The sequence below is a fragment of the Anguilla rostrata genome, chromosome 1, assembly GCF_018555375.3.
Source record: "Anguilla rostrata isolate EN2019 chromosome 1, ASM1855537v3, whole genome shotgun sequence".
Lineage (NCBI taxonomy): Eukaryota > Metazoa > Chordata > Actinopteri > Anguilliformes > Anguillidae > Anguilla > Anguilla rostrata.
The window spans coordinates 242,008-266,500 of NC_057933.1; the positions used below are offsets into that span (position 1 = coordinate 242,008).

Below are 24,493 nucleotides of genomic sequence, written 5' to 3' on the forward strand. Positions count from 1 at the left end.
TGGACTGACTCAAACGTTCAGCTGCACCAGACCGTGCAGTCACAGGGAATCACTGAGAGACGCTTTCTGGAAGGAAGTTTCTTCTTTCTGGAGGCAGTTTGTTGACTCACTCTGTAAACCCTGCCCCCTCACTCACTCTGTAAACCCCACCCCCTCATTCACCCTATAAACCCCGCCCCCTCACTCACTCTGTAAACCCCGCCCCCTCACTCACTCTGTAAACCCCGGCCCCTCACTCACTTCGTAAACCCCGCCCCCTCACTCAAGCACATGCTTACACACACATGCATATGCATACACACACATTTACATACGTACATGCAAACACACGCTTACATGCTTACACGCATACTCACAAATACATTGCATACTTACACACACATACACACATAGGCCACATATGCACACAGACCTATACAGTATACACACGTACACACACACACACACAGACACACTAAGAGACAGGACACAGCACAGCCGGTGTTCATGAGAGCACATCAGTCTTTATTGAACACTCGGTGGATCCTCCACTGCTCAGCTGTGTCAGTGACTGAACAGCGGGAACTTCATCTAACACAAGTGTGGTCTCTGTCCAGGCAGGCCCAGCCAGAAAAACACTAACATTAAAAAGACAACACATCTCTAACAAACACTTTGTCTCCCTGTAGAATCCTATAAAAGCATAAATGTTTTAAAATAGAGAAAAGGTTTAAAAATAGATCTACTACACTCCTTGCTTGAGCGGTTGGGACAGTGCTGGTCTGCACTACAGGCAGGAGGTCCTGAGGCTGTTCGGCCTAATTTTGGTCATCCCCTCTCCCTCTTTTAACATTATAAAAAGGTATCAAAAGCCACATCCGGGTCTATAAAAAAGGCAGATGTATAAACATATTCAGCAGTAAATACTGTTCTGCATATGAATGAGAAACTGTATCGTCAATGTCAATAGAAATTCTCCAGAAAGTACAAAATATGTGTTGGCAATCAATTGATCTTCATGTTTGGGCCCTGTTTTAAAAGCTCAAATGGGACTTTTTCCATAAATGAAAATTATTGTGGCCGTTTGGGATTCGAATGATCCTGACGGCATCATGAGATTCCACAGCCTCAGGAGTCCCTGGCATGCGAGCACACTGCCCCCTTTGGTAGAGAAGTAGAAATACACAGCATGTGGTGAATCAGACGGAATGATTCCTGTTGCTACTGCAGGACATCCCTGCATCCAAACGAAAAGGAGTCATGATTCCAGCTAATGAAAACATCAGAGAAGAACTCACTACCGAGTCTGAAGAGTCCGAAAGCACACAGAAATAAGATGGAGCTAAAAAACTAAGTAAAACTGAGATTCGTGAAAATACATGTGCACACTGATCTCCCCCACCGAGTATCACATTAATAATCAACAAACAGTAAAACCAAAATAAATATCATTCATGGAATAATTGAGGAATATTTCCTAAATAAATCCAAATAAAAATCTGCAATTGACCCTGCATTGAAATTGACTGAAATCACAAAATTACATTGACAAAAAAGCAAAAGAACAGAAAGCAGTTGTGTCTGACATTAAAATGACAAATAAGATTAGTGAAGAGGTCAGGGGTCATAAGTCAGGGGTCAGGGCTGAACTCATCTCACACAATGAGCCTCATCTCTGGCCATCCAGAGGACAGGATTCAGCACCAAACATTCACATGTCAGAACTGCCACAGGGCAGCAGGTGGATGAGGATGATGATGATGATGATGATGAAGCAGCACTGTGAGAGGGGAGATTGTGATGCTTTGGGCCCCTGAGTGTGGTGACACTCATTTCCACTACTCAAATTAAAAAAGCTACACTAAAGTCCAATTATCTAAAGTCAATCACAACTACAAACCCCATTTAAACTTTTATCCCAGAAGAGGAAAAATGGGGATTCTGTGTAGAAAAGGGGGGAGAAGTCTCCCCAAACACAGACCCCCCCCCCTCCCCCACCGTGGGATATAAAGCAGGGGTAGGGGTAGGAACAGGGAGATGCTGGCTGTTTCAGACCTATGAGGTGGATATGGCTTTGGGGGTGGGGCTGTGGGGTGGGTGGGACCGTGGGGAGCTGAGGGGGTGGGTGGGGCTGTGGGGAGCTGAAGGGTGGGTGGGGCTGAGGGGTGGGTGGAGCCATGGGGTGGGTGGGGCTGTGTTTGGGCGTGTCAGGGTGGGGTCGCCAGGTGAAAAGATGACGGGGGGGGAGGGAGGAGAGGAGACTGTTCACATTCCTGATGCTCCCTCGTTGTCCTAAAAAATAAAGAACTAGAGTGAGTTCATCTTGCAGGAGTCCCCACCCCCGATAAAGCAGGAAGCAGCAGAATGTTAAACAGGACTGGGGGGTCAGTAGAGGACCCCCTAAAGCAGGCCCAGAGTGAAGGGCACTGCAGCACTGGGAGAACCCCAAATGTCAGCTGGGACAGGACACAGGACAGCCACTGAAATCTACTACAGGTGAGTTTACTGTGTGTGCGTGTGTCTGAGTGTGTGTGCATGTGTGTGTGTGAGTGTGTGTATGCGAGTGTCTGAGTGTGTATTTGTGTGTGTGTGCGTGCATGTATGTGTGTGTGTGTGTGTATAAAGGGGGTCAGAGGTGAAGCCCACTATGGGTCGCTCACCCTGTGCGTGGGTGTGGCTCACTCCGGGGGCGGGGTTATCTCTGTCTCCTGGTGAACCACCACTTTGGTGACAGACATGTCTGGGTGCTGTTCCTTTGCCTCCTTTATGGCCTCTGCTAGGGCCTGGGTGTGAGGGGGAGAGGGCACAGGCCAACACAGTCACAACATGAGCCAGCACAGTCACAACACAGGCCAGTACAGTCACAACACAAGCCAGCACAGTCACAACACGGGCCAGAGCAGTCACATCACAAGCCAGCGCAGTTACAACACAGGACAGAGCAGTCACAACACAGGCCAACGCAGCCAAAACATAGGCCAAAGCAGTAAAGGCACAGGCCAACGCAGTAAAAAAACAGGCCAGCACAGTCACAACACAGTCCCAACAAAGGCCAATGCAGTGAAAACATAGGCCAGCACAGACACAACACAGGTCAGCGCAGCCACAACACGGCCCAGCGCAGTCACAACACAGGCAAGCGCAGTCACAACAAAAGCCAGCGCAGTCACAACACAAGCAAGTGCAGTCACATTACAGGCCAACACAATCCCAACACAGGCCAGCACAGGCACAACACAGGCTAGCACAGTCACAGCATGTGCCAGAGCAGTCACACCACAGGCCAGCACAGTCACAACACAATCAAAACACAAGCCGGCACAGTCACAACACAGGCCAGCAGTCACAACACAGGCCAATACAGTCAAAACACAAGCCAGCACAGTCACAACAAAGGCAAGCACAGTAAAAACACATGCCAGCACAGGCACAACACAGGCCAATGCAGTCACAACACAGGCCAACTCCAGTCACAACACAGGCCAGTGCAGTCACAATACAGGTCAACGCAGTCACAACACAGGCCAGTGCAGTCACAACACAGGCCAGCGCAGTCACAACACAGGCCAACGCAGTGAATTCCCATGATGCTGTTCTCATGCTACAGTGTAGAGACCCTTTACTGAGGCCACAGATACGGCAACATGGTGGGGTGTAATCCAGAGGGGCAGGGCTAACCAGAGGAGGACTCAACAGTGTGCCTGTATGAAGGGGTATGGCTTAGCAGTGTGAACTGATGTTGTTAACTTTGCTTACACATTGTGACAAATGGGGACTTTAAAAATCACTGCCAGCACACACTTCTGGACCAAGACTACATTTTCTGCCTAAATAAATCGCTGAGCACTGGGTGATATCGCTCAGTATAGATGTAAAACTAGTTCTGTACTGTGAATGTTTTGTGGGAGTAGTAGTCATATTGTACCTTAGAAAACATCCAGCTAACAGGCAGAATTCTCCCAATGCTGCTCAAACGCGGCCCAACACAAACACAGCTGAACTCACACAGCTGAGCTCTGATACCAGACTGAACTCACATAGCTGAACTCACACACAGCTGAGTTCTGATACCAGACTGAACTCACACAGCTGAACTCACACACAGCTGAGCTCTGATGCCAGACTGAACTCACATAGCTGAACTCACACACAGCTGAGTTCTGATACCAGACTGAACTCACATAGCTGAACTCACACACAGCTGAGCTCTGATACCAGACTGAACTCACATAGCTGAACTCACACAGCTGAGCTCTGATACCAGACTGAACTCACATAGCTGAACTCACACACAGCTGAGCTCTGATACCAGACTGAACTCACATAGCTGAACTCACACACAGCTGAGTTCTGATACCAGACTGAACTCACACAGCTGAACTCACACACAGCTGAGCTCTGATACCAGACTGAACACACACAGCTGAGCTCTGATACCAGACTGAACTCACAGCTGAGTCTGATACCAGACTGAACTCACACAGCTGAACTCTGATACCAGACTGAACTCACACAGCTGAGCTCTGATACCAGACTGAACTCACACAGCTGAGCTCTGATACCAGACTGAACTCACACAGCTGAACTCACACAGCTGAGCTCTGATACCAGACTGAACTCACACAGCTGAACTCACAAAGCGAGCCTGATACAGATGAACTCCACAGCTGAACTCTGATACCAGACTGAACTCACACAGCTGAACTCACACAGCTGAGCTCTGATAGCAGACAGAACTCACACAGCTGAACTCTGATACCAGACTGAACTCACACAGCTGAACTCACAGCTGAGCTCTGACAGGTTGAACTCATACACAGCTGAGCTCTGATACCAGACTGGGCTCAAACTCATCACTGTAACGCACCTGGTCATGGTCAATCTCTGGGTCACCAGTGATGACAATCCTCTTCTCAATGCGTGTCTCTGAGAGTCCACCTTTAACCATCTGAGAGACAGGGAGAAAGAGGGGGGGGAGAGAAAGAGAGAGAGAGGGAGAGAGAAAAAGGAAAAAAAGAAAATTAAAGCCGCAAGCGGCATTGGGAGGGGTCCAAGCATTGGCACAATTGCGCCCCCCATGGAGCGATTTTTAGATGGTTTTGTAAAGGCAGTTTTATACTTCTGCATAGTACACGTAAAAATGGGTCTGTGTAGGGGTTGTGCGCAATGTGCAGCATGTGCGGTTGCAGACCACGGCCGCGTTGAAGACGCAGACCTCCTCAAGAAATTAAAAGCGCATAGTTAGTAACCAGTGCCCGCATACGCCGTAAAGAAGATGATTGGTTGACTGCTGACATGAGGTCACTGGCATACGGCTCTGACTAACAGGTTATAACAGTTTCGGTTACGCTGACCTATAAAACGCTATTCCAAAGCAAAATCAGACATGTTATACATCGTTAGAAAGCTTATACTCTCACCTACTGAATAAATGAATTGTCAATCAAGCCAAATTGTACTAAAAACGGCGATAATGCTGTAAACAACATGTGTGGTATTACGCACAGCTATTTTTGAAGGTAGCCTACCCAGGCATCACAAATGCGCGTATATTTCACAAACGGATTGTCCAAGACAATATATGACCACTCAGCCTCAAAAGGGACATCTCTACGCGTAAAACCAATGGTAAGATTGTATACTTATTCAATGTTTAGTCCCAGATATTGACTGTATAATGGTATAATTTTTAAAAACCTTGTCTCGTTTATTTCATTATTCAGTGAGCAGCGTTTTCAATGCTGTATTGGCATATTTTAGGGCTAATGTCGGGTTTATCTTGTTGCTACGGAATACGATTTCTCTCAGCATAATGACGGCTTCAAAGACTGAACGAACTCACCCAATATTGTCTTCAAATGGACCCATGCCAATGAAAAGTAATGATTCACCCTCTCAAAAAGCTTTTACTAACAAACTTTTAGTAGCAAAAAACAAAATACCAACTCGCCATCCCTGCTACCTGCGTGCTGCGTGCAGAGTACCATATTATTTATTTAGACATTGGCAGACTACAGCATAAATTGCGTCTTTTGTTTATATTCAATATTAGTCATTGCAGCGAGAAACTGCAGCTGTAGACACAAGATAGTTTGTTATATTATGGTAGCAACGAAACAAAGCAGACTATGTATTACCGTCATTGTTTTATTATACCAGCGTGTTTTCACGCGTTTGCACAAAAACTCAAATACTATCAATAAAATGGTTTAGCTATTTCTCAGCATAATGATAGATTCAAAGACTAAACGAACTCATCCAATATTGTCTTCAAATGGATCCATGCCAAAGAAAAGTAATTATTCATCCTGTCAAAAAGCTTTACTAACAAACTTTTAGTAGCCTAGCATGCACTCTGGCTGGCACTGTCTTCCATTGCTTCCCCGACATTCAGACCCTCCCCTCACTGATAAAAACGGACCCTACGGTGTCGGATTACTTTATTGCGTTGCCATGGATGTCTTCTAGCCGCTTGCTGTAAAGAAGTTTACTAGATGTTGTAACACTTTAGATGTACAGCTGCAGCGCTTCCGCGCCCCAACTAATAAAAAAGTCCAAATGGCCGGCAAACAATATGGCGGACATAAGTGGCCCCAATAGTAAAGCTGTAGAGCACATTCAGATGCATCGGTCGATGAAGTTTTGTGTTGATCTGACTTATGGTGTGGGAGTTATGGCCTTTTAAAGTATGACCCTTTGTTATAGCGCCACCATCTGGCCGACATAGGTGATTTGTAGCGCCTGAGTAGTGGGGGGCCATAGGAACCCACCACCTACTGGTTGCTCTAGGACTTATGGTTGCTGAGCCTCAGACACTTTTAGCGGAGAAAAATAAGAATAATAATAATCCTGACAGATACAATAGGGTTCCACCAGATTCGCTGCTTGGACCCCTAATAATCCTAACAAATACAATAGGGTTCCAGCAACTTCACTGCTTGGACCCCCAAATAAGGCCACAGCAGGGACACTGGAGGCAAAGCATGTCCCAAACACCGAAGCCTCAACTTCACCAGTGTCGCCCCTAATCTCCAATACACCCCAGTGCCGCCCCTAATCTCCAACACACCCCAGTGACCCCCCTAATCTCCAACACACCCCAGTGACCCCCCTAATCTCCAACACACCCCAGTGACCCCCCTAATCTCCAACACACCCCAGTGACCCTAATCTCATAACCCGTGTCCCCTAATCTCCAACACACCCCAGTGACCCCCCTAATCTCCAATACACCCCAGTGTCGCCCCTAATCTCCAACACACCCCAGTGACCCCCCTAATCTCCAATACACCCCAGTGACCCCCCTAATCTCCAATACACCCCAGTGACCCCCCTAATCTCCAACACACCCCAATACACACAGCTCAGCCACTCAGGCTGCGTAGTTCTGTCACCTTGGTGATCTGGGTTGTTGTGGTCTTGCTGACAGTTTCAGAAGTGATGGTCTGGGCACTCAGCAGAACCCCAGGGTCACTGTCTGCCACGGGTTCAGATGGCTGTGGGGGGTTCAGGTCTATGGTTAGCATTAGTACAATCCTTTCACAGCACAGAGTGAGGTTTAGCATCAGAGTTAGCATTAACATCTCACATCACCGTCAGGTTTATCATCAGAGTTAGCATTAACATCTCACATCACAGTCAGGTTTAGCATCAGAGTTAGCATTAACATCTCACATCACAGTCAAGTTTAGCATCAGAGTTAGCATTAACATCTCACATCACAGTCAAGTTTAGTTTCAGGTGTAGCATCACGCAGCACAGTCAGGTTTAGTTTCTGGGTTAGCGTTAGCATTGCTCCTACCTGAGCAGACTCATAAGTGATGGTCTTAGTCTCAGTGTGGATGATGGGGACCTCCTTCGTGGTGATTTCGCTGAGGAGGGAGTTGGAGGCTTCAGAGAGGGTCACGGTTTGAGTCTTCACCAAAGGCGGCTGCAGAGACACACACACTGAGCACCCAAACCACCTGCACATCTCCACCTGTCCTGATACCTAAAGCCCCACCCATACACACGACCCAGCCACCCAACTCTCACATCTACTGCCCCACCCTAAAGCCCCAACCACACACCTGACCCAACATTCACACCTACGTCCCACCCTAATGCCCCACCCACACACCCAACCCAGTCACCCAACGCTCACATCTACTGCTCCACCCTAATGCCCCACCCACACACCCGACCCAACTACCCAACATTCACATCTACTGCCTCATCCTAATGCCCTCACTCACACCTACAGCCCCACCCTAATGCCCCCACTCACACCTACAGCCCCACCATAATGCCCCCACTCACACCTACAGCCCCACCATAATGCCCCCACTCACACCTACTGCCCCACCCTAATGTCCCCACTCACACCTACTGCCCCACCATAATGCCCCCACTCACACCTACTGCCCCACCATAATGCCCCCACTCACACCTACTGCCCCACCCGAAAGCCTCCGCTCACACCAACTGCCCCACCATAATGCCCCCCACTATACACCTTTATGCTGAACACCAGTGGCCCGAACACCTATGCATTGAACACATGTAAGCTGCACACCTGTGTGTGCTGAACACCGGCAAGCTGCACACTTGTGTGCTGGCTTCCCCTGTTTCCCCAGTGGTAAAGATCAGGACAGCCAAGCTCAAAGATCCCCAACACCAAAAGCGCATCACTGTTAGAGTCATGCAGTTTCCCAGAATGCCGTGGGAGAGGCTGGTGCCACCGTGGATTTCAGAGTGAGGAGAGAGCAGGTGATCCCTGAGCCCACCTGGCTGTACCTCTGCAGCAGGCTGCATGCACACACCTGGCTCCATCATCTTTACCCACCATGTACCTGTTAATGACTAAGAGGCCAGGGGCATGCTGGGAATCGCAGTCCTGCTGCAGGGTTTCCAGAGCCCATCCCTTAAGCGGTGGAGCCTCCTGAGAATGCTACCTGGAAACAGCGAATGAGGTAAGGGCCGTCGCTCAGGAAGAGCTCGGCAGGGGAGGCCGCGACCACCCCGGGGGGGCGCTCGTGTTCGGCAGGGGGGCAGGGCTCCTCCTCAGGGCCAGGCGGGGGCTGCATCGCAGGGGCCTGGGTTTCAGGCTCAGGGGTGCGGTTTGGGTACAGCTCCACGCGGCTCATTGGTTTGCATGGATGATCCCTGCTAAGCCCCTCCTCCTGCTCCTTCCCATCATCCCCTGACTCCAACCCCTTAAGTCCTTCCTGGGTGGGGGGGCTTATGGCTCCACCCCCCTGACCGGTGTTGCCAGGTGCCTCTCTGGGTAAATTAGTACACATTTCTGTCCTTACAGGCACAGCACACGCACTCTACAGGGAGGAACACAGACAGCCACGGGGCACAAATGAGCACACACACGGAACAGGATTACACTAAATAAACACTGAGCACACACATGGAACAGGATTACACTAAATAAACACTGAGCACACTCATGGAACAGGATTACACTAAAAAACACTGAGCACACACATGGAATAGGATTACACTAAGACACCAAACACACACATGAAACAGGATTACACTAAGACACCAAACACACACATGGAACAGTATTACACTAAAAAACACTGAACACACACATGAAACAGGATTACACTAAATGGTAAATGGACTGCATTTATATAGCGCTTTTATCCAAAGTGCTTTACAATTGATGCCTCTCATTCGCCATTCGACACTAACACACCAAACACACACATGAAACAGGATTACACTAAGACACCAAACACACACGGAACAGGATTACACTAAGACACCAAACACACACATGGAACAGGATTACACTAAATAAACACCAATGCAGGGGAGACCTGGGCCCACATTCACACGGGAGCAGAAGAGTGGCCACAAAGCAGGGGAACATAACAAGTCTACACTCCCCCTACCCATCCACACTCCCCCCACACTCCCCCTACCCATCCACACTCCCCCCACACTCCCCCTACCCATCCACACTCCCCCCACACTCCCCCTACCCATCCACACTCCCCCCACACTCCCCCTACCCATCCACACTCCCCCACACTCCCCTACCCATCTACACTCCCCTACCGTCTACACTCCCCCTGCACTCCCCCTACCCGTCTACACTCCCCCTACCTGTCTACACTCCCCCTACCCATCTACACTCCCCCCACATCCCCCTACACGTCTACACTCCCCTACCTCTCTACACTCCCCCACACTCCCCCTACCCATATACACTCCCCTTACATGTCTACACTCCCCCTACCCATCTACACTCCCCCACACTCCCACTACCCATCTACACTCCCCTACACGTCTACACTCCCCTACCTGTCTACACTCCCCCTACACTCCCCCTACCCATCTACACGCCCCCTACCCGTCTACACTCCCCTACCCTCACCCACCGTCTACACTCCCCTACACATCTACACTCCCCCCACCCATCTACACTCCACCTACCCGTCTACACTCCCCCTACACAGCAGTAGCACCTACACCTGCGACAGGTGTCCTCATGCAAACATCCAACAACACAAATACAAATTCGGCTGAATGCAGCAGAATTCTTTCTTTTGTGAAGAGAGAGGAAACAGAAAATGTCCAGACAAATGGCAGAAAGGTCAGTTTTTTAAATCAAAGTAAAACAGCAGCCCCAACATTCACTGCCCGGCCCACCCCCATCCCCCCCTTACAGCAGCCCCAACCTTCACTGCCCGGCCCACCCCAGCCCCCCCTTACAGCAGCCCCAACCTTCACTGCCCGGCCCACCCCAGCCCCCCCTTACAGCAGGCCAAAGGATGTCCTAAAACATGAACAGATTTACGCAGTAAATACATGCTGAATCTGTGACTGCGGAGCTAAGCAGAGCAAGGATGAGAATCCACACTGATGCACATACTCCTCCTATGAGGATGAGAATCCGCACTGATGCACAAACTCCTCCTATGAGGATGAGAATCCGCACTGATGCACATTCTCCTCCTATGAGGATGAGAATCCGCACTGATGCACATTCTTCTCTAAGGATGAGAATCCGCACTGATGCACATACTCCTCCTATAAGGATGAGAATCCGCACTGATGCACATTCTTCTCTAAGGACAAGAATCCGCACTGATACACATACTCCTCCTATAAGGATGAGAATCAAAAATCACTGGAAGGATCATGATGACTACCAGATTTCAGTCAACGTACAGGAAAGTATTGGACCACCAAAAAAAACAGCAAAGGAAACAGCTTTTAATGCACACATAACCAAAGACAAGCCACTGGCCTTCATCTTAACAAATAACACTAAAGTGGAAACAAAGTGGAAGAAGAAGAAAGGCTAAGGAAGCTCTGAGTAACGGGGCTCGGTTTCCCCAGGACATTTCTGGGGTGCTGGAACTACTGGCAGCATCCTACTGTAGGTAAGGCAGCTTTGTGCATCCTGTGAGTAGAGTAGAGTAAGTGTGGGTATCCCTCTATGTAAAGTAGGGTAGAGTAAGTGGGGGTATCCCTCTATGTAAAGTAGGGTACAGTAAGTGGGGGTATCCCTCTATGTAAAGTAGGGTACAGTAAGTGGGGGTATCCCTCTATGTAAAGTAGGGTACAGTAAGTGGGGGTATCCCTCTATGTAAAGTAGGGTACAGTAAGTGGGGGTATCCCTCTATGTAAAGTAGGGTACAGTAAGTGGGGTATCCCTCTATGTAAAGTAGGGTACAGTAAGTGGGGGTATCCCTCTATGTAAAGTAGGGTACAGTAAGTGGGGGTATCCCTCTATGTAAAGTAGGGTAGAGTAAGTGGGGGTATCCCTCTATGTAAAGTAGGGTACAGTAAGTGGGGGTATCCCTCTATGTAAAGTAGGGTACAGTAAGTGGGGGTATCCCTCTATGTAAAGTAGGGTACAGTAAGTGGGGTATCCCTCTATGTAAAGTAGGGTACAGTAAGTGGGGGTATCCTCTATGTAAAGTAGGGTACAGTAAGTGGGGGTATCCCTCTATGTAAAGTAGGGTACAGTAAGTGGGGGTATCCCTCTATGTAAAGTAGGGTACAGTAAGTGGGGGTATCCCTCTATGTAAAGTAGGGTACAGTAAGTGGGGGTATCCCTCTATGTAAAGTAGGGTACAGTAAGTGGGGGTATCCCTCTATGTAAAGTAGGGTACAGTAAGTGGGGGTATCCCTCTATGTAAAGTAGGGTACAGTAAGTGGGGGTATCCCTCCATGTAAAGTAGGGTAGAGTAAGTGGGGGTATCCCTCTATGTAAAGTAGGGTAGAGTAAGTGGGGGTATCCCTCTATGTAAAGTAGGGTACAGCCAGTAGCTACTTAACTACATGCTCACTGACTCTGGATCTATTCCGGGCACATGAACTATTATAACATCTCTTTTTCAAAAATATTCCTTCAGTTTCATCAATAAATAATTTGACTTTGCTTTCTTGGCTTGACAGTATAATTGCATAGCCTCTAATGCAATACAGTGCAAAACTACTGTATCAGATGTACGCAAATCATATTTTAAAAAATAAGACAAATAGTATATTTATAGGGAAACACCCCTGTTCACAATGTGATTTCAGGAGTAACCTGTAGTTACAGAGAATCACACACAGGTATAAAGCAGCACTTATCACGTGTGTGTTCAGCATTACAGAGTACCAGCTGCACAAACATTACAGCTGCTCTCCGTTCCCTCTGATACAGAGACAGACAAACGGACAGTCCCAGTTCAACACACAGCACTAACTGGCCACAGACATATGCATATGGTCTCCAAAAACACTGGCAGACTGCGGTACTGACAGACTGCATCACTGACAGGATATAGCAGCACTGACAGACTGCAACTCTGACAGACTACATCACTGACAGGTTACAGCAGCACTGACAGACTACATCACTGAGAGGCTACAGCAGAACTGACAGACTGCAGCACTGACAGACAGACTACAATACTGATGGGTTACAGCATCACTGACAGACTGCAGCACTGATGGGTTACAGCAGCACTGACAGACTACATCACTGAGAGGTTACAGCAGCACTGACAGACTACAATACTGATGGGTTACAGCACTGACGGACTACAATACTGACAGGTTACAGCAGCACTGACAGACTGCAGCACTGACGGGTTACAGCAGCACTGACAGACTGCAGCACTGACGGGTTACAGCAGCACTGACAGACTGCAGCACTGACAGCCTGCAGCAGGGACCCTTGTCTGTCAGGTCAGGTGGGGTGAGGCCACTGTAATGGTGGGGTAGGGGATAAACATGGGGTGGGGGGTAAGAGGGGTCAGGGCCTGTGAAGAAAAGAAGAATCTCTTTAAAATGGAAAAGTCTACAGAAAGTGCAGATACTGCAAAGCTTACAGTGAACAGAGATACTGCAGTCAGTCAAGATACCAGCATAAAACCACAGGCAGAGAGGATTCAGAATACAAAGACATAGCAGCAAGGCTGTACAGATATTTCAGTGCAGAGACAGCAGTCAGGCTGTAGAGATACATGAGTTCAGAGAGATATCAGAGTCAGGCTGTAGAGATACATGAGTTCAGAGAGATATCAGAGTCAGGCTGTAGAGATATTTCAGTGTTTAGAGAGATAGAGCAGAGTCAAGCTGTAGAGATATTTCAGTGTTTAGAGAGATACAGCAGAGTCAGGCTGTAGAGATATTTCAGTGCTCAGCAGGGCTGTCAACTGGATCGAAAAATTCAAATTTGAATATTCCATTTCAAAAAACACTACTAGCATATATTTGAATATATATTGCAAAATTACAAGAAAATGACAAAATTTCTTCATTAATGCATTCCATTGAAATACTCTCGGGCGCTTCCTGTTATGACCGTATTGTCCACAAGGGGGAGCAAGAAGGCACGCACAAAGACAAAAGAACGTGTTTACTTTCTATTCAGTTTTGGCCAAAAAATAGATTATACCACTGATTGTATATGTATTCTACTTAAGTAATTTTGGTAACATTTCAACAATCTTTAACGTTCAATTGAGCGATCACTCAGCATTGTGGGTACAAACGAACTGAGCAATATTTCAGTCTTTCTGGAAGGGCTGAATGAGCGAGCGAGCCAAATCCTCCAGCTCTCCCACACAGCTGTAAAAGAACCGGAAAGGAAATTTCCTTCTGAACACGGCATCTTTTTTCATTGCATGCAGTTGTTTTTTTCTGAATGGCCAACGTGACGTAACTGTGCTAACAACGACCGCGAAGCTAGTTAGCAACTTAGCCAGTTGGCTAACTCAGCCAGCACTAGCAGCCAGAGGGGTAAGATAGCACAGGCTACCATAAAGCCTGTTGATAATACACCAGTGGAAGTTTGATGAACATTTAAAATAAAATAAGCCAAACACAGTCATACTTCAGAAAAGAATATTAAGCTAAAATTAAAGCAGCAATAACCAACCTTCTCAGGAAACACAATGCTGAGAAAATATTTTGAAGTCAACCTGTTGGCCCAGGCCACAGAGAAAGACAGACTCTCCTGCACTCCCCCTGTGTCTCTTAACACCGCCATGAATACGCATCAATGCTAGCTATGACTCCTTGGTGAGCAGGATTACAGACTGACATAACTACACTGAAAACTTCCGCTCCTGGTGAGCAGGATTACAGACTGACATAACTACACTGAAAACTTCCGCTCCAGGAGTGCTAGCACCCGTGTAGTTTGTGCTAGTCCTGAAGGGGGCTACAGTATGTGTACAATATGAGAACGCACAAGGTCTTTCACATTTGGGGATTGGTTCACAATGCAAACTGGACTGGCTCATGTAGTGAACTACTTTTGTTTTGATCCCAAATCCCTGATTCTAGAAGGCAGAATTTATGGGTATGAACAGTTCACGGTGCTGGATTTCTCATACATCAGCTCTTTCTATGATTGCCACTAAGCATGACCGTTCCCTGGTATCCTTTCTAAAAATGAAGTTAGTTACGGCTGCTTTAACCTGTGACCTTCCCGTGACATCCTCAAATGTCTTCAGCCACATTCCAGTTTGAATTTGTTTTTGAATAAAGCTGTGTTAGGCCCAACTGAAACTGACAGGTTTTTGTCAGTGTTCCCACTCTTTAACTGTAAGCTAGTTTTATTATAACTTGGCGTGGAATCACAGGTGGGAGGCAGTATTTACAGAGCACTTAGATTTTAGTGGTGTGGAGTTTGTGGATAGCTCTAGTGATTCACAGAATGTGGGTATGCAGTCTCACAGCATCACTAGGGTATAAAGCGCACAGCTATGCCTTCTGTTCAGAGACATTGCCTCAAAACCAGAGAAATGCATGAATAGCCAAGGTGAGCTACAGCTGAAAGCAACGTATTACCTCTATTTCAGCTGTAACTGCCATAACTTAGTTAACAAGCTGTTTTGTTGACTACAAGGCTCACTGTTATTTTGGTCATATAGGCTGAGAACAAAGAACACTTAGCCTATTTAGCCAGCTAGCTTTGGCCCATGTTGTTTCATAATGTATGAGCCTTAATTTTAACAATTCAAATGCTTTTTTTCCCCAATTCAAAATATAACCAAATATCAATTTGAGATCTGACAGCCCGAGTGCCCAGACACTGCAGTCAGTCTGTAGAGATGTTTCAGCACTGAGAGATTCTGCAGTCAGTCTGTAGAGATGTTTCAGCACTGAGAGGTACTGCAGTCAATCTGTAGAGATGTTTCAGCACTGAGAGATACTGCAGTCAGTCTGTAGAGATGTTTCAGCACTGAGAGACACTGCAGTCAGGATGTAGAGATGTTTCAGCACTGAGAGATCCTGCAGTCAGGATGTAGAGATGTTTCAGTGCTCAAAGGTAATGCATTCCGGTTGTAGAGATGTTTCAGAGCTCAGAGATACTGCAGTCTGTAGAGATGTTTCAGTGCTCAGAGATACTGCAGTCAGGAAGTGGAGATGTTTCAGTGCTCAGAGATACTGTGTTCAGGATGTAGAGATGTTTAAATGCTCAAAGATACTGCACTCAGGAAGTCAAGATGTTTCAGTGCTCAGAGATACTGCAGTCATTCTGTAGAGATGTTTCAGTGCTCAGAGATACTGCAGTCATTCTGTATAGATGTTTCAGTGCTCAGAGATACTGCAGTCATTCTGTAGAGATATTTCAGTGCTCAGAGATACTGCAGTCATTCTGTAGAGATGTTTCAGTGCTCAGAGATACTGCAGTCAGGCTGTAGAGATGTTTCAGTGCTCAGAGATACTGCAGTCATTCTGTAGAGATGTTTCAGTGCTCAGAGATACTGCAGTCATTCTGTAGAGATGTTTCAGTGCTCAGAGATACTGCAGTCATTCTGTAGAGATGTTTCAGTGCTCAGAGATACTGCAGTCTAACAGGCTCATAAGAGGAGCCACCACAGCGTGATGGTGGCGAGCAGCAGGCAGGACAGGAGGAAGGAGAGGCGTGGACGCTGCAGCTGAACAGGGTACACCTGGCAAGGCGGGGCCTCCTGGAGCACCGCAATGCACACCTTTGCCAGAGGGGGTCCCCCTGGAGCAGGCGAGTCCCGCTCTCCTACCTGCGCCTCCTGCTGCGCTTGCATGGGACGTCCCGTCGGCTGCGTTTGGTGACAGAAGACCAAGAGACATACAGCGATGAACATGGGGGAGATTGGAGACCTGGGGGGAGGAGGGGGGGCATGGGCGGGGTGTGCAAAGGTGACAGTAAACATGGTGCTTTAAGTCTCAGCTTTTACTTTTTAATTTTTAAAATATTTTAGTTTGCGGTTTTTAGCAGTATGGGATGGGGCGTGGCTCTGTGGGATGGGGTGTGGCACTGAGGAACAGGGAGTGGCACTGAGGAACAGGGAGTGGCACTGAGGAACAGGGAGTGGCACTGAGGGACGGGGCGTGGCACTGAAAGACGGGGCGTGTCTCTGTGCTGCTGGTAGTGACAGTGACGGATGTGAGAGACAAACAACCAAATCAAAGCACTGTGTGAATGTGTATGTGTGTGTGCGCATGTGAGTGTGTGAATGTGCGTGTGTGTGAATGTGTGTGCTCGTGAGTTTTTGCGTGAATCTGCGTTTGTGTGTGTGTGTGTGTGTGCATGTCTGTTTGAGTGTGTGTGTGTGTGTGTGTCTGAGTGTGTATTCCTGCCAAGTGCTCAGTTCAGGCTGTCGCTGTGGTTTTGCACCCAGCAGAGGGCACTGTACTCTTATTACCAGACCTGAGTCAAATATGTATTTGTTTTGGATTCAAATACATGTTTGTTTTGGATTCAAATACTTTTCTACACTTTACTGATCTTGTCTGTTGTATTGGAACCAATTAAATACTCTCAAAAAGTGCATACCCCGCCTTCTGGGCATATAGGCAGGCTCAATAACACCAGGCAAGATCAAGAGAGCACAGAAAAGTATTTGAATCCAAAACAAATACATATTTCACCCAGGTCTGCATCTTACCCAATAAGGCGTGATCAGCTTGTGTTCATGTGCGTATGTGAGCACACTGGGGACCTAACACACACTAATAACGCATGGGTTCTGCCTTATTCATCAGGGCTGGGTCCTGGGACTGCAGGGCCTGGGACTACAGGCCACGCCCATGAGACCACCCACTCTCCAATTAGGGAGGACAAAAGTCAAAGGTTAAAGGGGTGGAGCTTGTGTACATCCGGGCCACACCCCACGACTTTAGGACAGGAAGAACTGGGCACGGCGCTGGCTGAGCCACAGAAAGTGGGAGGGGTCACTGTAGGGGGCATCTTTGCACACCCCTGAGCAGGGGGAGGCTGGGGAGGAGGGGGGCGGAGGGGGTGGGGCTTTGGGGCACTGGGCAGAGAGAGAGGGAGGAGAGAGAGAGAGAGAACACAATGAAGACAGGGAGAGGGAGGGACAGAAAAGAGAGACAACATGAAGAAGAAGAGCTGTCAGTTACTCAATGGTCAGTTACTCAGAGCGGTCAGTTGCTCAGAGTAGTCAGTTATTCAGAGCGGTCAGTTCCTCAGAGTAGTCAGTTATTCAGAGTAGTCCGTTATTCAGAGCAGTCAGTTACTCAATGGTCAGTTACTCAGAGCGGTCAGTTGCTCAAAGTAGTCAGTTATTCAGAGCAGTCAGTTACTCAGAGTAGTCAGTTATTCAGAGCGGTCAGTAACTCCTCACTGGCTGCAGGCTCTCATTCTGCACATCCCAGACCGAAGGGGTAAAGAGCCTCATGCAGCCGCGCTCACACCCAGCCATGCCATTCGCTGCAAGCACACGGCACAGTCCAAGCCCAGAGCAGCCATTGGTGAAGGTGTAAGAAAGGGGTGGGGCTTGGAGGTTGAGGGGAGAGATTTCTGCAGCCTCCAGCACAGAGCCAAGTCGCAGAACCTTTACCTGCACAGAGCTACCAACCCTTCTGCCTGCAGCCAACAAGGAGGGAATCTTCATCTGCGTGCACGCACACACACACACACACACACACACACACACACACATACAAAAAGAGACAGAGACAGACACAAAGACATGTTCTCACAAACCCACATTCAAAGCACATAGACAACAGACAGACCAAACAACTAGGATGGTCAAACAGACCATACTACAGAACAGATCACTGCAGCGAAGCTAGTAATTCTGTACCAATGGCAGCTTTAGACCTACCACACAAAGCTGGGGGGAGGGGGGACACAACCCCAACACTACCCCAAAACAACCCCAACACAACCACAACACAACCCCAACACTTCCCCAACATCACCTCAACACTACCCCAACTCAACCCGAACACAACCTGAATACAACCCAAACACGACCCCAACACGACCCCAACAGTACCCCAACACAACCTCAATGCAACCCCAACACGAACCCAACAGAACCTCAAACCCATCAGAACCCGAACAGACCCAGAACTTCAGCAGGACTGGATCCCATGCTTAACCAACATGTCAACATTCTAACCCTTCCTGAACAAGATCTAAAAATGGCAAGACAGCACTGGTCACATGGTTCCCAACTGGCAGTTTTCAGCACGGGGTTCCTCGGGTAAGCACATCCTGTTTTGCTCTCAATGCAGACTGTCCCTGCTCCGACTGCTCCAGCTGCTCCGACTGCCCCAGCTGCTCCGACTGCTCCAGCTGCTCTGACTGCTCCAGCTGCTCTGACTGCCCCAGCTGCTCCGACTGCCCCAGCTGCTCTGACTGCTCCAGCTGCTCTGACTGCTCCAGCTGCTCTGACTGCCCCAGCTGCTCTGACTGCTCTGACTGCCCCAGCTGCTCTGACTGCCCCAGCTGCTCCTACTGCCCCAGCTGCTCTGCCTGCTCTGACTGCTCCAACTGCCCCAGCTGCTCTGACTGTTCCGATTGCCCCAGCTGCTCCGAATGCTCTGACTGCTCCGACTGTCCCAGCTGCTCCGAATGCTCTGACTGCTCTGACTGCTCCAGCTGCTCTGCCTGCTCCAGCTGCTCTGACTGCTCCAGCTGCTCCGACTGCCCCAGCTGCTCCGAATGCTCTGACTGCTCCAGCTGCTCTGACTACTCTGACTGCTCTGACTGCCCCAGCTGCTCTGACTGCCCCAGCTGCTCTGACTGCAGTGCTGAATGAAAAGGGACAGCAGTGGGCAGAAGCATGCCTGAGGAGAGCTTGTGATTGTCAGCATGGTTCCAGATTTATTTTTATGATTGAATTAATGAATTATTAGACAGGCATTCCAAGAAAAACAAAAACATCAGTATCAGGTGTGAGGAGCGCACTGTGGCAACAGAGACCACAAAGCCAGCATACCTCTGCCACAGGACAATAGTGCCACCACATGGACAAACAATGTTACTGCTACTACAGTTCTTGCAGGGAACCCAGTATTGTGCATTTAGAGAACTAACCCACTTTTCAACATGCAACACTCCCACCACCTTCATTTTCATGTCCATCACAAGCACATCCAGTGACTGTGGACAGATGAGCCATACAGTGCATTTACAGGTAGATGACCACAGCAGTGCAGTGTGTGTACAAGTATATGACCACAGTGAGTGTATAGGTATATGACTGCAGCAGTGTAGTGTGTGTACAGGTATATGACTGCAGCAGTGCAGTGTGTGTACAAGTATATGACCACAGTGAGTATATAGGTATATGACCGCAGCAGTGCAGTGTGTGTACAGGTGTGTGAGCGGGGCACACGCAGTGTGTGTACAGGTGTGTACAGAAGTCTACAGGTGTGTACAGAAGTGTACAGGTGTGTACAGAAGTGTACAGATGTGTACAGGTGTGTACAGGTGAGTACAGGTGTGTACAGGTGAGTACAGGACAGCGGCAGACTCACGGCAGGGCTGGTGGGTGGGGGGGCCCCGTTGGTGCTGGCGCTGCGGAACGGCGAATGGGCAGACAGACGCTTGTCCCACTCGCTCGGCCGCGGCTCGGGAACAGACGCCATGAAGTTGCGCTTGAGCTCACTGATACTGGCGTGGTGGCGCATGACCTCATCCTGAGTCTTATCCAGGTCCTGCTCAACAGGGAGAGATGGCCCAGGGCCCCACGGGGCAGGGAAGACAGAGGTGGGGGGGGAGAGAGAGAGAGGGAGAAGAGAGAGAGAGAGAGAGAGAGAGGAGGGGGAGAGGGAGGGAGGGAGAGAGGGAGGGGGGGGGAGAGAGAGAGAGGGGGAAGAGAGAGAGAGAGAGGGGGAGAGGAAAGAGAGGGGGGAGGGGGAGAGAGAGAGGAGGGGAGAGAGGGGAAGAGAGAGAGGAGGGGAGAGAGAAAGAGAGGGAGGGGGGAGAGGAGAAACAGAAGGGGAGAAAAAGAGGGAAAAGATGTTGGAGGAAGAGAGAGGGCATAAAAAGAACAGTAGAGAATGAGTGCCCCTGGTGGTCACAGCACAAACAGCAACAGGTAAAGTCACTGCGCCAATGCAAAAGCACACAGACCATTAAAGCAACACTCGTCCTGTCAGTAAAATGCTCACACAGACTCCCCTACACTTGCGACAATATCAGGCCCCTAACATACCACCCCCCCACCCACCGGAGAGCATTTTACTGGCCTGCGAGGGAGAAGCAGGAGCCACAGAAAACAGGGGCTCAGCAACCCCTCCACACACACACCTGCATCAGAGAAAGAGGGAGGGAGGGAGGGACGCAGGTGAGGGAGGGAGAGAGGGGTGGAGGGAGAGAGAGAGAGAAGGGAGGGAGGAAGAGAGAAGGGAGGGAGGGAGGGACGCAGGTGAGAGAGGGAGGGAGGGGTGGAGGGAAGGAGAGACAGAGAGGGAGAGAGGGAGGGAGGGTAGAGAGAGAGAGAGAGAGAGAGGGAGGGGAGAGAGCAGGGAGAAAGGAGAGACAAAGAGGGAGGGAGAAAAGAGAAAGAGAGAGTGCACACTAGCTAACAGGAGCTGCACACGAAGCAGTATCTGAGGGTGATCTCTATGGCGATGGATGCAGTGGCTAATCTCCATGGCGATGGATACAGTGGCTGATCTCTATGTCAGAATGCAGGCAGTAAGAATGGTAGGTGGTGGGAGGGGCAGCAGAGGCAGAGCAGAAAAATAATGGGGGCTACAAGCCCACAGCTGGACAAAAGTGCAGAAACTCTTCACAGGAAATGCTCAGCCTCAGGTTATTTCTGCCATCTCCGCTCAATGAGGATCTCTAAACTATATGAAAACGGAGGCGGACTCTAATGAGATCTCATCTGGAGCCTAGTCAGATGATTCATGCCCGGAATCCCAGCCTGACCCCACGGGATCCCAAAGTATGTGACAGATTCAGGCCGGTCTGGGGTTTCTGCCCTACTCAAAGGGATGGGGGTTTGGGCCAGACCAGGGTGAATTATTCTGGGGTGAATTATCCACATGTAAATAAGGACATAATTGCTGTTTTACAGCCAGGAAAACCAGCTGTACAAGAAGACAAGAAGACTTTTACAGCAAATGTGTTTGTGCACCGTAAACCAAAAGCAGAGTTTGTGGCATTTGTGTTAACTGGAGGAACTGTATTCAAGGGGAAGTGAAGATTAGGCCTAAACATCTGGACTTTCCCTGATGCAAGTTATGGCGCTGAAACTCAAGGAAATGGAATGCGCCCCCAAACATCTGCATATCTGTGGCACTCTTTCTGGTCACATGACTAAGGATGGGCAGGTTTCAAAGATCAAATAAAAGTGCAAATCTAAAGTTATGACTTTCACACTCTCGAAAGTCACGGGGCCTAGTCAATCAAATTGTTCACCTCTGATGACACCCCAAATGAGCATATGTAATATCACCTAGTCTTTGGCTTGGGGTCAACACTGAGGATCAGGAAGGGGGTGGGGTCAACACTGAGGGTCAGGAAGGGGGCGGGGTCAACACTGAAGGGTCAGGAAGTGGGTGGGGTCAACACTGAGGGTCAGGAAGGGGGTGGGGTCAACACTGAGGGTCAGGAAGGGGGTGGGGAGGAGGTGCTAGGACAGGTGAGGGAGTGTGGCCAAAACAAAGCACTTCCTCTGCACTGGGCTTGCCGACATCGGTTTGAGTACGTTTCAGGACAATAATACTACACTATATAACAGTTACACTATACTATATAAGTGATAGTACACTATATGTTATACTGCACTACAGAAGAGTTATTCTACACTTTATCAACACTATATAAGTTATACTACACTATATACAACACTATATAATGGTTATACAACACTATATAAGAGTTATCCCAAACTTAGTTACCCCAGGGTTATCAACACTATGTAAATTACACTACACACTATATAACAATGATACTACACTACATGCTATACTAAACGATGCAAGAGTTATTATACACTTTTTCGATACTATATAAGTTATACTGCACTATATAACAATGATACTACACTAAATAACAGGAAAGTACATTACATGTTATACTAAACCATGCAAGAGTTATTATACATTTTTTTGACACTATATAAGTTATACTGCACTATATAACAGTGATGCTGCACAGTATAATAATTATCTAGACTATATAAGTTATACTACATACAACCTACACTATACAAGTCATACTACGCTATATAACAGTTATACCTATACACTATATGACATTGACACTACACTATATAGCAGTTACATTACACTACACTATATGACATTGACACTACACTATATAGCAGTTATATTACACTACATAGCGTTTTTTCCCCCGGGAATAACACCTGGCCCCAGTCCGGGCCCCTTATGCTGCCTCTGTCTATATTGTAGCTCCCCGCACTGAAGGGCGGGGTTTTACAGCTGCCAATCATGTCTCCTGAGAGTCTCGCTCACAGAGGCCCATGTGGGGATTAATGGCTGATGCAGAACGGTGTGGGTGGGGGTGTGGCCTGGGGGGGTGGGGGGTGGGGGTTGTGGCCTGGGGGACGGTTTGGGGGGTTAAATGCTGTTCAAATGAACGCAGGCAGGAGAGAGCAGAATGGATGAATCAGGCAGGAGAGAGCAGAATGGATGAATCAGGCAGGAGAGAGCAGAATGGATGAATCAGGCTGGAGAGAACAGAATGGATGAATCAGGCAGGAGAGAACAGAATGGACGAATCAGGCAGGAGAGAACAGAATGGATGAATCAGAATGGAGAATTTCTCTCATGCACAGCATGCAGCCAAAAAGCCAAAGAGCAAGAAAAGCACGGCTACAGACACAGAGCTGCAGAATCCATACAAACCTCCAACATTAAATTGCTATGTCTGATATAAATAGTTTCACCCTCAATTTTCTTAGCTCTTTTCTGTGAGGAACGAAAAGAACAAAAAAAATGGGTCAGTGGATTTTAACCGTTATCCTTCTGGCAAAGCAACTCTGTTCTTTGATACTGTCTCATAGCATGCTGATACTGGAAGTACAGAAAAGCATGCTCCAGGGGTCAGGGGTCAGGGGTCAAGGCGATGGGTGAGGTTGGTGACTGCAGGCAGTGAGGGATGAGTCATGCGGAGATGGACAGGTTGGTGAGCTAAAGTGACAGAACTCCGGCCTAACTGTGTATAACTGATCTCAGACCAGTTCAGCTGACAGGTCAGTCTGAAACTCTGTTGTCATCTCTTATGTTTTGTGTGTGTGTGTGTGTGTGTGTGTGAGTGTGTAAGTGTGTGTGTAAGCACGGGAGGGTGTGCATGTGCATGCACATGTGTGCATGTTCGTGAGATCATGTGTCATAGTGCATTGTCTCTGATGATATGGGCAGGGGGTGGAGCTAACCTTCCGCATGCGCACCAGCTCCTCGGTTGCCGGGGGCGACTGGTGGTGGGCATGAAGGGGGGAGAGAAGTGGGGTTAGTGGGGGCTCTATGCCCATCTCTGTATCGGCAAATACACCCTGAGCAGGAGCACGTGGCCCCGCTGCACAGGACACTAACCTCTGCTGGCCGCTCCCCATTGGCTGCCGTGACCACGGGGCCGGCCTTCTTCTCCCTCCGAACCACCTGCGGCACAGAGACACTGCACTTACACCAGCAAGGCTCTCCACAACAGCAACAACAAGTTACACCACAGATCTACTGCACATCAATCCACACATCAATCCCTCTATTGGTCCCCAAATCAATCCCCACATCAATCCCCCTATCGGACCCCACATCAATCCCCCCTATCGGTCCCCAAATC

General features: G+C 48.6%; 1 protein-coding gene across 22 annotated transcripts in view; it reads right to left on the reverse strand.

The window, feature by feature from the left end:
- Nucleotides 1-483: 483 nt before the first annotated feature.
- Nucleotides 484-24,493, reverse strand: part of epb41b (erythrocyte membrane protein band 4.1b) — a 60,498-nt gene continuing 36,488 nt past the window's right edge. For 17 of the 22 annotated variants that reach the window (XM_064329941.1, XM_064328702.1, XM_064329921.1 and 14 more), the window contains 10 exons: nt 24,247-24,312; nt 24,090-24,128; nt 23,560-23,622; nt 20,212-20,391; nt 8,913-9,290; nt 7,781-7,909; nt 7,374-7,475; nt 4,847-4,927; nt 2,640-2,762; nt 484-2,271 (listed from right to left, as the gene is read on the reverse strand). In XM_064329941.1, coding sequence (XP_064186011.1) covers nt 2,658-2,762; nt 4,847-4,927; nt 7,374-7,475; nt 7,781-7,909; nt 8,913-9,290; nt 20,212-20,391; nt 23,560-23,622; nt 24,090-24,128; nt 24,247-24,312 — 1,143 coding nt within the window. In that variant the 3' untranslated portion in view covers nt 484-2,271; nt 2,640-2,657. Of the gene's footprint in view, nt 2,272-2,639; nt 2,763-4,846; nt 4,928-7,373; nt 7,476-7,780; nt 7,910-8,912; nt 9,291-17,757; nt 18,333-20,211; nt 20,392-23,559; nt 23,623-24,089; nt 24,129-24,246; nt 24,313-24,493 lie in introns of those variants that run through there. The other 5 variants (XM_064328961.1, XM_064329212.1, XM_064329635.1 and 2 more) reach the window with 5 other exon arrangements.